Source organism: Trematomus bernacchii, unplaced genomic scaffold (assembly GCF_902827165.1).
Source record: "Trematomus bernacchii unplaced genomic scaffold, fTreBer1.1, whole genome shotgun sequence".
In the NCBI taxonomy this organism is placed as follows: Eukaryota; Metazoa; Chordata; class Actinopteri; order Perciformes; family Nototheniidae; genus Trematomus; species Trematomus bernacchii.
The window spans coordinates 6,394,784-6,412,055 of record NW_022987608.1 but is presented as its reverse complement, the minus strand read 5'-3'; the positions used below and the strand labels follow the sequence as shown (position 1 = coordinate 6,412,055).

At 38.0% G+C, this 17,272-nt stretch overlaps 1 protein-coding gene across 1 annotated transcript in view; it reads left to right on the top strand.

The window, feature by feature from the left end:
* The window catches only part of LOC117483172 (copine-8), a 74,936-nt gene that overhangs the window by 14,865 nt on the left and 42,799 nt on the right, over positions 1–17,272 (top strand). The window contains exons 2-5 of the mRNA XM_034131384.1: positions 920–960; positions 3,033–3,079; positions 4,547–4,650; positions 11,189–11,228. Coding sequence (XP_033987275.1) covers positions 920–960; positions 3,033–3,079; positions 4,547–4,650; positions 11,189–11,228 — 232 coding nt within the window. The remainder of the gene's footprint in view (positions 1–919; positions 961–3,032; positions 3,080–4,546; positions 4,651–11,188; positions 11,229–17,272) is intronic.

Here is a 17,272-nt window from a genome sequence, read left to right as displayed (position 1 = left end):
CACGTCAGTGATCCCAATCTCTTCTCTTCTCTCCTCTCCTCTCCTCTCCTCTCCTCTCCTCTCCTCTCCTCTCCTCTCCTCTCCTCTCCTCTCCTCTCCTCTCCTCTCCTCTCCTCTCCTCTCTAGATCATTAGGTGCCATCATCACCACCATCATTCATCTCATTATTCACAAATCAGGATTAATGACAAGGTCTTATGCCACTTTCGTATCAAGCCATTTGGTTTCCTCTAGTTCTCCTTTGTTTTTCTGAGGGCGAACATACATTCTTCGGTTTTATTAATGTTCATCTCAGCTGAATCTCAATGGTTTGCCTAGACAGAGAGCTGAACAATATATCACTCTATGATCTTAGACGTTATGTTTCTCAAGCATGAAATGAGGAGCCATAAAATCTGAATACCGATAAATAAAGTCTGTTTATAAGTTGAATGGCCTTCATGCATGTCCTGAGGATTTGTAGTGGATGTAGGTGAAAGCTTTTTGCGCAGGGCTGTTGCTGTGTATGTGATAAGGAAGGATTTCAATTTGGGACTATTTTCAGATGTGAATGAATACACATTTTATGGGAGCAGGTTGATTTAGCTTGTAGGCCTTTTTAAGGCAAGGCAACACCTGCTAGTAGCATCAGTTTATTGTTCATATGTTATTTTCATGAGCTATAAATAGGCTTATGCTTTTTAAAATCTTGTTAAGATAATCTGGCTGTTATATTTAGTACTATTAATATATGTTCTTTGTATTCTACCACCTCGGATAAGAGTTTCAGTGGGATACTGTAAACAGAGTGTGATGCTAACGTGCTGAATCATATCCAACAGAGTCCATGAATAGTCTGCGTGTTAAAATGTGTTCGCTGCCATATTTGGATGACAACGAAGCTGTGTTTCTGACCACTTTCCCTTCTGTGTCTCCATAGAAACCTGCTGGACAGGGACACCTTCTCCAAATCAGACCCAAGTAAGATCCACCACATATCTGTATGTCTTATAAACCCATGGTGAACAAGTTTGTGTGTCTCTGCATGATTGCCTCTTTATCATTTAAAAAATAGCTCAACAAGAAGTTAAGGATAGATTAGATATGCAAGGGGTACAATTGGAAATGAATGTAAAAAGAACAGATGTGCACAATGTCAAAAATAATGGGATTAAATGGCGAGACGAATTAAAAAAGGACCAGTCGAAGGTCTTTTGTGTTGCAGTATGTAGTCATGAGTCACTCCTTAAGTGTTTTTTTCTCACTAAATGCGTAAGTTCTGCTGGAGAAGTGTGACTAATGCATGAGCCAATTAAGAGGCTTCGACCTATGGATTTACAAAAAATGGTGTTAATTCTCCTCTTTATCCAGCAGTTAAAACAATTATAATAATTATCTTAGTAACAAGGCTGTTAGTTAAAGGAGGAGATCGACCTTTTGGAAAATAGCTTGTGCGCTTCCTTAGACTCAGATGAGAAGATCTGGTTAGGGTTAGGGAAGATCAATAACCCCCTTGTCTGCTAAATGACTTCACTTATTTGGCATCTAAAAACTTTATTTGAGAACTTATCATATAGTTAATTAGCTTCATGTGTGTGTGGGTGTGTCTTAGGATGTATGAATAGATATCAATGGCTCCTACTTTTATATATACTTTTCATTTGTAGCAGTACAACATTTTAATAAGTACTCTGTTATAAGTGAAAGTCGTACATTCAAAATCTTACTGAAGTAAATGTAAAAAGGTATTGGCATCAAAATGACTAGATTATGATTATTGATACATTAATGTTTTCATCACAGTTGGTACATGTAGAGCTATTTTGTATTACTTTATGTACTGCTGCTGGATATTTTACCCTCTAATAAATGTCAGTTTTCATTTATAAGTTGATTTACTTTTTATATTGGCTTAAAATCTGAATCTGCAAAGTAATAACTAAAGCTGTCTGACAAATGTAGTGGAGCTAAAAGTACAATATTGGTTGAAGTATAAAGTAGATCACTGGACCCACTAATACACACATACTGTTTTTGTAATACATATGTCAGCATATTCACAAAAGCATGAGGAATAAACGACTCTATGATAATGATGGCAGAGATAAACACGATGACGAGAATGACGGTAACATGATGAGGATGAGTGGAGGAGGGGGAGGAGGGCTTGCTGAGTGGTGATCACGATTATGCTGAGCATGGCGTCTTCGGACTCCTGATATGAACCAGACTGACAGCAAGAAAGAGCAAGGAGGGAAAGAAAAGAGGAAATAAAAGGGTGTATGAGAAACATAGATACCCTGGATCTGTCACTTGCTGGTAAAAATACATTTAAAATGAGAGCAGTGATCAAATTTGACAGACAACAAGAAATTGTAACGCAACCACTGCTTTCAGGTACAAGCGGGATTGAGTCATAAAACCCTTCAATACATAAGCATCCAAAACCGCAAAGAAGTTTTCTATTTTATAATTGGTTTTATTTGTATCTTTTCCCAGAAATATATTATCTATCAGACCCCAGAAATAAGACGAAATATCGTGTGTGTTCCTTTCCTACATCCTTCTGGCACTTATCTGAGAGGCACATCAAAGGCCTCGAGAAATTAAGTGTATGATGAGTGAGCTCAGTAATTTTCCTTTTATTAAATTGTCCTGTTAAGGGGAAATTGGATAATGTTCGCAAATGATGTCTTTCACCATCTTAAGACAGAAAACATGTTGGGCTTCATGAATAAAACTATTAGGTGCTTTGATGTAGTTTTATTATTCATAATGCCTGCATTTATGGCTCGTTAGGCATATTCGGATGGATCCAATAACACTTTTAGCTTGGTGTTATATGAGAGTAATACTGTATTCATTTGTCCTTTGTTAGCTTAGCCACCATTTCAATAATATGATGTTATAATTTACAATCCTTTCGTACAGTTGTCAGGTAGTATATTGATAATTAGGAAGGTTTTTAGAATAAAAAAGCTGGAAAACTATGCTATTAGCATGGGTTTTATCATGTTTCTAAATGTTATCTTATGTGTTCATTTTATCCACAGTATGTGTTCTTTACGCACAAGGCATGGGCAACAAGGAGTGGAGAGAGGTGAGTGTTAAAGAGAGTGATTTTATGTTTCATTGCCAACATTTATCCACATTTTATCCTTATAAACTTATATTTTATAACAGACCAATGGTGAAAACAAACAAGCAGTGGAAACACACTCAAATGCATCTTTATCTACTCCTAAATCTACTTCTGGCTAGCATTATCAAGCTAGCTATGGTACAATAAGAGGCAACAGCTATGCTAGTTGCTATCTGAGGCTGTGGTTTTGCACAGTGATGCTTTAAGTTAAATGCTAATTTCTTCATGCTAGCAAGCTGACTAATGCTGCGTTCCATTTACCATCAGAGTCGTAATCGTAGCTGGGAACACCGTCACACCCAAGTTGACCACATTCCTGTTCAACAAGTCAGAACAGTTAACAATACCAGTTCTAGCCATGTAAGCCATTGTTAGCAATACCACGTGATAAAATACAAGCACCATAGCAACATGTTCACAGATAAAAGTAATACAGTGTAGTTCCAGGTAAAATGTCCGACTTTGAGTCCAAAAGGAATTCACATAAGACAATGATGAAACTCTCATGTTTAGCAGGCATGATGCTAACCACCATATGTTAGGTTGCTAGCATGCTAACTCACCTAACTTGCTAATAATGGCTAAAGAAGCCTGTCAGCTTAACAGTAATAAAGCTTACATCCTATTGTAGAAACTGTAGATCATTTATATTTAAACAATCACAATGTGCAACACAAAGAAAGTAATATCATTATTTAATGTCAACTAATTATGATAAATAACTAGACTTTGTTTGTGCTTGTGGACACAACCAGTAACTATGTGTGCATGTGTGCACTCTCGTTAGGCTGCACTGCATCCACTTTCACAATGATGAATATTCAGCAATGGAAACCAGGGGGCAGCTTCAATCATTGCCATTTATTCATTGTTCTGAGTAGCCCATCATCTGCATGCATTATTAATAGGCTAAGTTAAATGCCAAACTGGCAATGTGCTTGACCCCCATTGACTTGATGCTTCAGCCTCTGCCCTGATGAGTCACCTGACGAGAGATAACCTGCTGGAGATTAGTTCTTCCCAGGAGATATTACAACCTCACTAAGTGCCTATAAAAACTGCAATATGTAGAAGAAACAATGATTTAGCTTAAATGTATCCAAATTAGGGCTGCTCGATTATGGCAAAAATCATAATCTCGATTATTTGGGTCAATAATTGATATCACGATTATTAAAAACGATTATCCATTTACTTTGAAAACATCAATTTATTGGAGAAAAGAAATTTGAACTGTATGTTTTTAACAGTTGATTACATATATATTATAATAATAATAATACAAAAATAATCGTTTTATTGCGATTACGTTGTTTTCGTAATCGTTGCAAGCCATAATCGTAATTGCGATTAAAATACGATTAATTGAGCAGCCCTAATCCAAATGGTATTCTTATCTGTCTTTATCTTCCTTTCTTTATCTAGTTTGGGAGAACGGAGGTGATAGACAACACGCTAAACCCGGACTTTGTGCGGAAATTCATTTTGGACTACTTTTTTGAAGAGCGACAGAACCTGCGATTTGACTTGTAAGTAATGTGTGTGTGTGTGTGTGTCATACTTGCCAACCCTCCCGATTTTCGCGGGAGACTCCCGATTTCATTGCCCTCTCCCGGTTTCCTCCCGGGGTCATATTTCTCCCGCATTTCTCCCGATTTCTGACAAAATCAGATTTACTCAGGACTGTTTCCACTCGGACTTTAATACAGCTACACCATTGTTTGGTTTCCATGGTAGCGTAGCGCGTGCAACTGAAAGTCTGAGAGGGTGAGGATGGAAGATAGTCCAACCCAGTCTCACGGCATTTCGTGTTATAGTCACGAAATTAATCTATTGATTCGTGTTCACCAACACGATTTCGCCATTTTTTTCGTGTCACACAGAACGATTTTAAAAGCAATGTAAATAATAACAAATTAGAAGGAAAAAGACATTTAAAAAAATACAGATTTAAGTATTCTGACACAGAACGATTTTAGAAGCAATGTATTTATATTGGTAGTATGTTTCGTGCCTGCACCAAATAATAACAAATTAGAAGGAAAAAAAGATGACATCAAATACAGATGTCAGTATTCTGAGGCTCTGAGCCCCATTTCTGTTCCTCACTGACGGCAAAAAAACTCAGACATTATACAATTTAAAATAAAAGGGTTAGGGTTAGGCTTAGGGTAAGATATTGAGTAAGAACATGTTTTTATGAACCACACAGCTTCTGGTCTTCCAAGACCCGACCGGACAAAAAGACGTGTTGCAGGCACGAAACATACTACCAATAGAAATACATTGCATTTAAAATCGTTCTGTGTGACACGAAAACAAGGTGAAAATCGTGTTGGTGAACACGAATCAATAGATTAAATTAATTTCGTGACTAATAACACGAAATGCCGTGAGACTGGGTTGCATAGTCACAGCAAACAGAACAAGAATCGACAATTCTACCCTCTGCTCACTCCTTTCCTGTAAAATACAGGTCTAGCCCACACATATGGTGCTACAGGCCGCAAGGCAGTGCACTTACAACTACAATAAGCATGTTAATGTTAATCTAATACAGCTCCGGCGATCCACTAGCATCCCCACCCCCCCTCCCCCCCCGGCGGTGGTTTTGGAAATGCTCCCGATTTCTGAGGTCTCAAGGTGTGTGTGTGTGTGTGTGTGTGTGTGTGTGTGTGTGTGTGTGTGTGTGTGTGTGTGTGTGTGTGTGTGTGTGTGTGTGTGTGTGTGTGTGTGTGTGTGTGTGTGTGTGTGTGTGTGTGTGTGTGTGTGTGTGTGTGTGTGTGTGTGTGTGTGTGTGTGTGTGTGTGTGGTGTGTGTGTGTGTGTGTGTGTGTGGTGTGTGTGTGTGTGTGTGTGTGTGTGTGTGTGTGTGTGTGTGTGTGTGTGTGTGTGTGTGTGTGTGTGTGTGTGTGTGTGTGTGTGTGTGTGTGTGTGTGTGTGTGTGTGTGTGTGTGTGTGTGTGTGTGTGTGTGTGTGTGTGTGTGTGTGTGTGTGTGTGTGTGTGTGTGTGTGTGTGTGTGTGTGTGTGTGTGTGTGTGTGTGTGTGTGTGTGTGTGTGTGTGGCTCGATTATGGCAAAAATCATAATCACGTTTATTGTTGTGTTCAATGGCATTAAAACGCATATAAACACTGCTGAAGGTTAATCCAATGTCTCTGTGTCACTTTGAAATGATTACTGATAATCCATCATAACATTTTTGTCAAAAACTGAGTTTTCATATAGAGTGTATGAGAGCTCTAACCCAGCTCCCGGTTTTGGGCATGCTGGCTGCGCATCACTCTCTTCACCAATGGTAATGTTTAGATGGATTTAGGAACTTCCCCTCGATTCTATTGGCTCTAACGGTTCAAAAGTGGTGTCAATCACCAAAATCGACCGATGGGTTCCAGAGATATGGCAAATCCACCCAAATGACCCCAGAAGTGTTTTTTTTTTTTTTCTAAACCTCTCTAAAAAGGTCAAATTTCACTTGTTTTGCATCAATCTATATACAGGGTACTTATTATATGTTATAGTTTGGATTCCTAAAGCTTTCAGTCTACTATCCCATCATTCAAGGGTGGTTTTCACTATAAGTAATGTTTTTTTTTGGACGGAAACTATAATTTACATTTCTTTACTTTGTTCAATATGAATTTACTTTAGAGGGGATCTATCATGCAAAATGCACTTTTTTTTAATGTCTTTTATACATAAATATGTACACTCACAATCTAGCCGTGAGGGCTATTAGGGAGGGGCGAATGCGCACGCAGCAAAATAATCGTTTTATTTCGATTACGTTGTTTTCGTAATCGTTGCAAGCCAAAATCATAATCGAGATTAAAATACGATTAATTGCACAGCCCTAGTATGTATATGTTTGCGCATCATATGGTTGTAATATTTGCAGGGATTGATTCTGTCTCCAGGATTGTAAAGGTCGGTTTAAGAGTTAATATTTGGTTTCCTCAATGTTTGAAGCCTCTTCCAGTAAGCATTTCTTTTACATTATTAGTTCCTAAAAATACAAACTACGTTTCCAGATGTCACCTGCAAAGAAGAAAAAACGATTTGCTTTCACATTTAATTTATGCTGTAGCTAAAAATATGGTGTTTTTTTATATCAAACACAGTTCCGTTCCCTACATTTCTCTAATGTACTCTTTATTTACGTAAATTGAAAACTCCAAATGCCACCTTAAAGGCTTATAAAAGAAAAAAGCAAGGGCATAATTCAATATAGCAATGTAATGAAAAAAGTAGGGTATTTACAAACTGGATTAGTAAATTAATGCAGATCTGAAAAGTGGTTTTCAGCAAATATAATTTATAGTCATGCCAACATTTATAAAAAAAAAGGTTTTTCTAATGTTTCTCTTCAGCCTTGACAGCTCAGACTGAACCTAATTTGTTAGATGCATTGCAATGCTCACTATGTTGCTTGCTTTAAAAGCAATGTTGGTATTTGTCCAACATTGCATTTACTGCTGCTATTTGGCAGACTGTGGAATTGGCATGCCTACCACAAAGCAATTCTCCACATTACTTAAGTAACAGAGACCCTAATTACTTAAAAAGCTAATTGTGTTGAGTTTCAAAATATCAGTAGTGAGATGGAACACATTGTGTCAGCACTATGTGGCACTAAATCACAACCTGCTATGAATGTGCTGATGCCTTCAAAATGCACATCAGTAAAGACTTGTGAAAGTAACTCACCTAGTTGAATCTCTCATCCTGTACTAGTGATTACCTTACCACATAAAGGTATATTTTATGGCATTGATATGCATCTCACGCTTCATTAGCGTTCCTTTGCATAGCAGCATAAGATGCTATCTGTAGGAGAGTTAGTATTTAGCTTCATTAAGCCACCAGACTGCCTTTCAGCCTTTGAGGGGATTCTCTTTCCTAATTTGCTCTCAGATCACAGCTCTCATTGAATTACTGAGGGGATTTCAGTGGCTTTATTTTATTAGAGGGAGACTAATTATGTTATAATCTATGAACCAGGGGAGCAACGTCAGTAAACCCAACCGGGACCCCTGTGAAGGGGAGTTAGTGATTCTGCATCCTGTCTGGGTAGTGTGGGTAGAGGTCTTTCTTTATTTGAACTACTTTTCACAGCTTCGTTGGCATTGTTCCTGGTCTAATTGCAAACATAATATTTTCTCTTTGAAGATTCAATTGTGTTTTTCTTTTAAATAATGCTGTTTAAAATAAAGTAGAGGTGTGCCCGCAACTACCTGCTCCTCACTTTGATAACAGACTGATCCACCTTTGTTACCACTCAGGTGGTGGTGCTTCTTGCATGTATCTTGTAGTGATGTGGAAAAAATCAGTCGATCTAAGAATCATGGTTCTTATCTTTTCTAAGATTCAAAATCGAGTCACAACTTTCAAAAATCTATTTCTGAAATGTTTTTTCCTAATAAATAACCTTTGTGTGGGTTTGAATACTTTTTTTTAATGAACAATATTGATTAATATTATTAATTTTTTTAATATATTTAAACTTTGTTTTAAGTCAATGAAAATGTAAAAATAAATGTATTTTAAATCGGATTTGTTTGTACATAAATAAATGGTACTTTGTGCCTTTGTTTACATTATCACAATAAGTTAAAAATGTTTAAATACAAAAACTCAAAATGTTCACACAAACTTTCCACACCGCCTTTATAAGCCCACCGTAAACGGGAATAAACCTAAAATTAGCATCCATACAAACTGAAGAATCCATTTGTAATTGAGAATTGATTATGGAATCAAAACGTGACGCCAAGAATTGAAATAGAAGCTGAAAGATTTACACTTATGATATTGTATCTTGTCACCTCTCTTGTACGTCAATACTGATACAGTACGTACACTGAAAAATACTGTAAAAAAAATAGGCATTTCTCACAGTATCAATAGGGTGAAAAAAGCAGATGTGGTCATCTTTACGTACGTTATCTGGGTTTCCAGTCAGTGCTGTGTCTCTGTGTGTGTGCTGCTGTTTCAGAGTCCCAGCTGGTGTCTCTGTCACATCTCATACTCGTTCTGTCACCGGGCCACGTGGGAAGACCCGCTCCGAGACGAAAGCAAATCTGATGTCTTGTGTGTGCATTCCCACATACTGTGTGTGGCCATGGTGACAACCCTGTGTGCAGTTTAGCCATGGTAACCATAACAACCAGGGTTCCAGGGGATGGCGGGTGCGATATAGGAGCAGACAGATTTCCTTCAGGGAAAAGAGAAGCCTTTAACCTGTCATATCTTCGCTGCCTGCTCCACTTGTACTACGACATGTTACAACCCAGTATACATTACATACATAAATGGAGACTTTTGTTACTTTTTCTTCCTGAAGTTTCTTTGTATAGCTGCTTTTATCCTTTCTCTGATTCACAAATAGCACAGAGGCTAGAACTGTAAGGAGTTGAGCTTGAATGTGTTTTTACGTTGTCAAATTTTACATTAACACAAAGCTCAAGCATGTTTTCCAGAGCAGTTATGTGAAAATCCTCATATACAAACGTTTTATTTTTTTAGTGCTGTGCATTTTTATGCTCAGGATGTGTAGGAACATCTTTGTGTGATTTAAAAAAATGTTTTATGCCTTCTCATTTGTTAGGCGAGCTTGATAAATGTACAGGATGAATGCATGTGTCTCTGCTCTCTGTTTTTGAGTGGTTTTCTGAATGTAACTGAGCATTAAGGGAGACTTTTTGTTGGTGTGTTGTTGCGTTGCGTGTGCGCGGACCTCGCTTGCTAACTAGCGGCCTGACCTGAGATGATGGCAGATGAAAAAATGCTTCCTCCAAGGGCCATGAAGATGGGACCTTTGTGAAAGTGTTATGAAGTACTACAGTGTATCCTCTGAATATGAATGACTAACTGCACTTGGTCTAATGGACCTCACCTTAATTCTTTATACCACTAGCAGGTTGCATGTATTGATTTTTGAATAACAACATCAATATATCTTGTACTACTTTCGTTTTCCTCTAGTGTCAAAGTGAAGTAGATTTTTTCCCCACAATATCTCAACAATAATTACATGTATTGCTAGGAACATTTATGTTCCCCAGAAGATGAATCCAAGGCTAATACTTATGGCATTTCTAATCCTCATCTCCCAATTTATTTTGTGTGCAAATGAGCAAAATATTGACCTGCTACCACAACAAAATAAGGTGCTTAAACGTCTACTTGCCAACATTGTCATCATGCGCAAATTAGCATGAGCTAACTGGCATTAGCATTAGCTGTGTTTATGTGCAGGCTCACAAAGCTACTAGCTTTAGGCTTTAGACTCGTCTTGTGTCGTCACAAGGAGATCAAATGAGAAGCAGTGCCACAAATGAGTTAAATGAGGTTCACATTTGTTCTAGTTATTAGTTCTGTTTGTCTTTTAATTTCCAGTCATCTGTATACAACTACAGAGAAGCAGAGTAAACAAAAGTAGGGGATTTGTCTGTATGTCGCTCAGTGTGGACATATTTTTTGATAATGAATCATTTCCCAGAGGGTGGATGACGAGAGAAACACTCTGAATGTGGAAAAAGTCACAGACACTCACGATAAGCTATCATGTGATTGCTAAATCATTATGAATGCTTAGTCATGCTTTGGAATCAGATTAATTTAGAATAATGACAACAACACACAATCCTCCAAATGTTCTCCTGCAAGTGGCAATCCATTTTTAGTGGTGGGTGAAATAACCTCAACTTGCTTCACTTTTTTGGAGTATCCTCTGCACTGCAGGAGCCAGTGCAAGTAAGAGACCTGGAGGTGGAATAGAGGAATACAACCTGCTGTGACTAACACTCAAAGGCACAATATCTCTCTCTGTATGTCTTTCTATCACTTATGTGTGACTGCCAATTAGTCCATTTCGTGTCAGTTTAACAGAGGATGCCTATGATGCTGGGAAGTGGAATACCCCGAGCCTCTGGTGCGATGTCTCTGACAAGCTGCTTGGCCCTACTGATTTACTCTGTAATCTCAAATTCCCAGCTGAGCTCCTGTCACCCTCCATCACTTCCTAATGCACTGATTCTTACTCTCTTTTCCTTTTTTTTTGCTACAGGTATGATGTTGACTCGAAGAGCGCCAACCTGTCAAAACACGTGAGTAATAAAACTGTTGTTGTGCGCACATTAAGACATGTACGTTTTGTGTCTATTTTTGCCTCCACACTTTTGCTGATTGTATTCTGTGAGTGAGTGTGTGTGTGTCCTTGTTATTAGCTCCCATTAGACTCGTTTAGGCCACAACAATGAGTGTGCTTATCGTCTACTGTAATAGCACATTCCCTAAACGGCCTGCAATTCATTTGGAAATGAAATAAACACTAATTTCCCTGATAGCAGTCATTAGCATAACGGTAATTAGGAACAACAATGTGATAACTTGCCAGTGAGGCCTGTGTCCTGCCTACTGCATCATGGGAATTGTAGTTCAATCAGTAAGTATGAATGAGAAAGCGCAGTTGGTACTTGTGTCACGGGAAATTAGTAATAAAACAGTTAGAACCTTCGGATTAATATAAAAAAATACCTATTTTTACAGAATAATTTACATTTATTTCTGATCACTTGACCATAAAACATGTTAATTAATAATTAGCTAAACAGGTGAATTTTTTTTCATGCTAGCTGCTTGCCAATGCTGCTACTGTTAGCTGGCTGCTAACAGTAGCTTCAGACTTTCTAAAACTTTTCCTTTGATGGGTGGCACTGCTATCATTCAACAAAAGGGGAAGTTTTAATCTAACACCGTTAATCCAGTTACTAAACCGTTGTGATTCCTGAATGTCTGTTTGTCTATAATCTTGTGTACACATCTGTCGGATGTTCCGTAATATCTAAAACATGTTTGGGCAGGTGCTAACTGTGAAAACTGACAAGGACTGTCACTGTCCAATGCAGGAGAGTTATACCACCAATAACATGATAAGGAAGCTATAAAAGATTATACAACAGCTGTCTGTTCTACTCAAACCGTTATCTGGGGCCTCATTTATAAAGGGATATACGCTCAAAAAATGGCGTACGCCAGTTTCTACGCAATGTTTGCGATTTATAAAATACTAACTTGACGGGAAAATGTGCTGTCCTCCACGCAAACTCTAACCCATGCGTACGCACTAAGCACACAAACGGGAGAGACGAGAAACTGCGACACCGTTGGCAGAAGGAAGAATAGAGAGAAATATGTGGAAATAATACCATAAATAAAATGTTACCTCTCATTTATCAAATATGAAGAATTCATTTTCAAACATTGATTAAAGCCAATCTTTAAATGATTAAACAAACGCCTGTTTGCGACTCCTCAGTGCACACAAAAACATAACTTGGAGAAATAAATAAATGCGGATATGCTATTTAAAACCACCTCGAATATGTTGTGTTACTGTTATGAAATGTTTTCTCATAAATGATGCGGTAAGCAGGAGGACAGAATTACGTTTAAACTGACGCCGTTTTGCTTTTCTATAGGTTGTAGATACGAGCATGGTTTTATATACTATCACGTTTAATCGTGTTTTATGCCGTTTGCCAAGACTTGATAAGTCGCTCGTAAAACACAGGAGGTATGGAAACTAAGAACACCATATGTGGTAAATTGTACAGCTAATATAACACAACACATTAGTTGTATTTCCTTTAACTGGTGGATTATGGATATATAGTTGCTGATCGACAGCTGGAACACACACCACCAAATACAACAAAATAATTCAGATCCAGTCGTCATGACTCCACTCCGGAGGGATTCCCCGATCATTTCTTAGTTTCTCATCAAGGGGGTGTCTCCTGTCCCCGGTACAAACACACTGCCTGAGGAAGGTTAGGTTATGTGTATTTTTTTTGTCATTAACTTTTTTCGGACCACTTATTTATTTATTTTGGTGACGATCCGACCTCCATGCTGCTACTCTGGTTCAAACTGCATCCACCAAACAATATGATTTATCTCGACCTCCCCACAATAACCTAAATCTGACACGGTGTGAGATGTCTTTTTTAGCTGTTCTATCGTCATTTCCTGCGATCTTCTTCATGCAGTCAGTCAAATGAATGAATGAATGGGCGTTTCTTTGACTATTTATAGGCAAATATGGGCGTTACGAGTCGATTGTGATTTATCAAGGGAAACAGGCGTAGGGAGTGCCGTACGCACTTCCCTCGCCGGTACGCAACGTTTTGTGAATCGGAAAATGGCGGAAAATGTATGTACCTATTTTTGTGCTTTGTACTACGTAAGCAACCTTCCTACGACAATCCTACGCAAGGCGTTATAAATGAGGCCCCTGGACATTTACATTTATAGCTCCAGTGTCCATAATAGCCAGTTGTGCAGTAATTCCTCCTTCTACTCCGCAGCTTTTGTCTACCACCTGAAAGAAAAACACTCAAACTGTGTATACAATATGTTTGTGTCTGTGGAAAGCTCATTTGAAGTTACACTGACCTGCCTGCTGTGTGCTCTCAGCAGAGCACAGACAGTGAGTCACATTCTGCCCTGATGTGACACCCTGCAACTGTGTTTCCTCTCAGCGTCCGACCCAACCAGTCTGCTCGCATATCATACAACAAAGTCACAGGATCTTCTCTGTGTCACAAGCAAAAGAGGCAGTGATTATTGGAAGAAACAGTAGCGGATGGGAAATGTATGACTCGAGAAGATGAGAATTATATATTTGAGCAATCCGAAAATATTACTAGAGCTGTTAAAGATGAACACATAGAAGACTGGTGCTTGTGCTTGTGTTTTCTTTATAGTTTACAGAATTTAACATCATTGTTAGAACAGACTTTATTGTGTCCTAGGGCGATAATATTGCTACTATGGTAATGTTCATGTGCTCTAAGGTAAATAAATGACTACTATTTCAGTCTTTCAAAAACTTATTTAAAGGGGCCCTTTTATGCAAATGTTCAGGTTTCCTAATTGTATTTGGGCCTCTACTGTGACATGTTTCTATGCTCTAATGTTCAAAGAGTGCTTTATTTTGTTTCTGCTGCACCTCTTTTCACCCTCGATCTGAATCTAGAGCTCAGTCTGCTCTGATTGGTTAGCTGGCCGAATCTGTTGTCATTAGTCAACCGCTTGGAGATGTCCCACCCTTATCACGTACAATGTGTTGGAGCGCTAGCCAATAGAAGCTCGAGGGTTTTGTAGTGATGTCACTTTGTTACTGAAGTAAACAAAGGTGTCCAATGGAGGCGTTTCAGGCAGGGGGGGGGAGGGGGAGTGTGTGGGAGAGAAACTCCTCTGATGTTAGCCTTTGCAGACCATTTACTTTACAAAAATCTAAAGAACACACTACAGGAAAGGGAAAAACCTTAAGAAGCATAATACAGCCTCTTTAAATTGAGTACGTGAATGATCTTGTGAAACATACAGTCCGCCTCTATAGAGTGCCTTCTGGTGAGCAATCCCTTCTCCCGTGTTTTCCTATTGAGTCATTTCATTTCTATGATACCATGTTCCTGTGAAATTGGAAAAAGTATTTTCTTTTTTTTTTTTATCACAATTTCATGACCGGGTGTTAATATAATAGGTGTATTTGAGGACCTGTGTAGAGGCACAGGACAAGGTTGTGTTTCTGCACTTCCTATTAAAGTACCATGTACCGGTCAGAAGGGATGGAGAACGACATGCCGGATACACATTTTATTTAACCATTATCCTCTATTACAGCAAACTGCTGTCCTGTATCATTATGTGGCATCACACTGAATGGTGCAATGCATGGCAATACTGTCATATTCATTTCTCTGATGGTATTTTTAGTTTCCACCTAAACACAACCACATATACTTTACTATGTCTGAAGAAAACAGCATAGAAATGTGACATTTAAATGCAGTAGTAATTTAAAAAAAGCAAACACACTTAGCTAGTTTAGGGTACATCTTGGTCTTGTTTTCAAAATGGTATCCTGCAAAAAATCTCAAAACTATTTGTATTATTGACATCATGACGGTTTAAAAAAGCATCTATAGAGATTTTTTAAGTTGACATTATAACACTGTGTCATGGCCATTTTCATCTACCTCCAACAATAATCTATAATACGTGTTATTCAGTTTTTGTGTCCTTTAAAAGGCTGAATGAATGCCATCAACTGCACTCTTGACATTTATTTCACAGTAACTATATGAACCTAGGTGTAGATAAATTGGAAAATAGTCCCAGTCTCTCAAAAACAAATTGCATTGCTCTTAGTTTCCCTTCAGGATTTCTCTCTGGTAATAACATGTGTCGCTTTGTTGTCTCTCTGGGTTAAAATCCATGCTTTCCTCATCTCTCTTTCTCATCTTTTACCATCACTGTGTCACCTTTTTTTATTTCATTGCCAGCTCACACTTTCTCTCTTTCTTGATCTCTACATTTCCCATTTCCCTCCAGCCTTGCCTCCCTTTCTTGTAATCAATAATCTCCTACACGAAGAGACAGGCATGTGACTGGCTTGGGGTTGGAGGGTAGGGGGGGTTGTGGGGGGGGGGAGCGCCAATCCATTAGATGGTGTTTTAACATGGGAGCTGTTGGCTGCAGGCACACCTGGGAACAGAGTGAGAACGAGTGTGGAATATAGAGGGCCAGGTCCATAGTGGGGGAGAGAGAAACATGTCCTGTTGATGAGATAACACTTATTTATATATCTGTATGCAGATGGTTAAGAAGTAAGGCTGATCTTTTTTGATTAATTTGAAAATGCAAATCAAAAAATCTGTAAATACTCTGATAACCAGCTTTGAATAAGTCACCTTTTTATAAAGGGTTTGTAAGTGTTTCCATCGTTGTTGTTAATGGCTACTGAACATGGATGAAAAGAATCAAGCTTCAGTATATTCCCTTTCCTCCTGAAACGCCTCGATTGGACTCCTTTGTTTACTTCCGCAGCATAAAGACATCACTACGAAACACTCACGCTTTTATTGGCTAGCGTTCCAACAGATTTTATAGGCTATGGGTTGGGACATCTCTAAGAGGTTGACCAATCACAACAGAGCCGGCCAGCTAACCAATCAGAGCAGACTGGGCTCTGGTTTCAGACAGAGGCTGAAAAGAGGTGCTGCAGCACATTATGCAGTATGAGAAAAATAAAGAGATCCATAAGTAATTCAGCCAATAGTTTCACAAAGACAATTATCCGATGGACCTTGATTGATTGATTGATTGATTGATTGATTGATTGATACATTTTATTTCGAACAAGTAAAATAAATAATTACAAAACAAAACAAATGTTGCAGTGCATAGTCATGTAAGAGAAATCAAAACAAAAAATGACATTTCCAACAACAACAGGATTAGCAACATAAACAGTCCCACATCTAGTGTTCGAAAAGGAGTGAGAAGAAGTATAATTTATTTAATCTCACCCCATTGTCCCTAAATGATTTATTTATAATCTATAATCTGCAATAATTATCATTATTATTAATTATTATTGTTATTATTATTATCTGCTTTACCTGTTGATTGACATATATACATACATATGTCATATATACATACATATGTACATACACACATACATACAGATATATACATATATGCACATTATACATATACACACCTACATACTCACACATATACACATATTCACATACACATAGTCAAACACCTTCCCCATCTCTGTACCTCGAGAAAATAATTTCTCTGTATTTCCTCTTGAACTGGTTAATGTCTGGACATCGCTTTAGCTCCACATTCACACAGATCCATAGTCTCACTCTGTGGATAACAGCCCTTGTTGCTAGGTGATATGTGACTTTACTGCAAAGCTTCTACTACACTACAGTAGAACATAAAATCAAAACCACTTTTACAATGTTATTGCATGACTTATTGTAGCAAAAACAAACAGTGTTGCAAAGTAACCTCTAAGCACTATATTTGAGCTATTTCCATTTTATGCTACTTTATGCTACTACACTTGTCGGTACACTAACATGGCAAATATTTCAAACATCACTTTGCATGTTCATGTTTTCAATAACAAAGATTCCTCGACTAATTCATTATGATGTTCTATGATTGATAAATATACCTGCCAGTATCATCAAATCTAGCTCCACCTTTTCAAGCTGCATAATTAAAATGATTTACACAGTAATGGATTATCAAATATAATCAATTGTAACAATATATA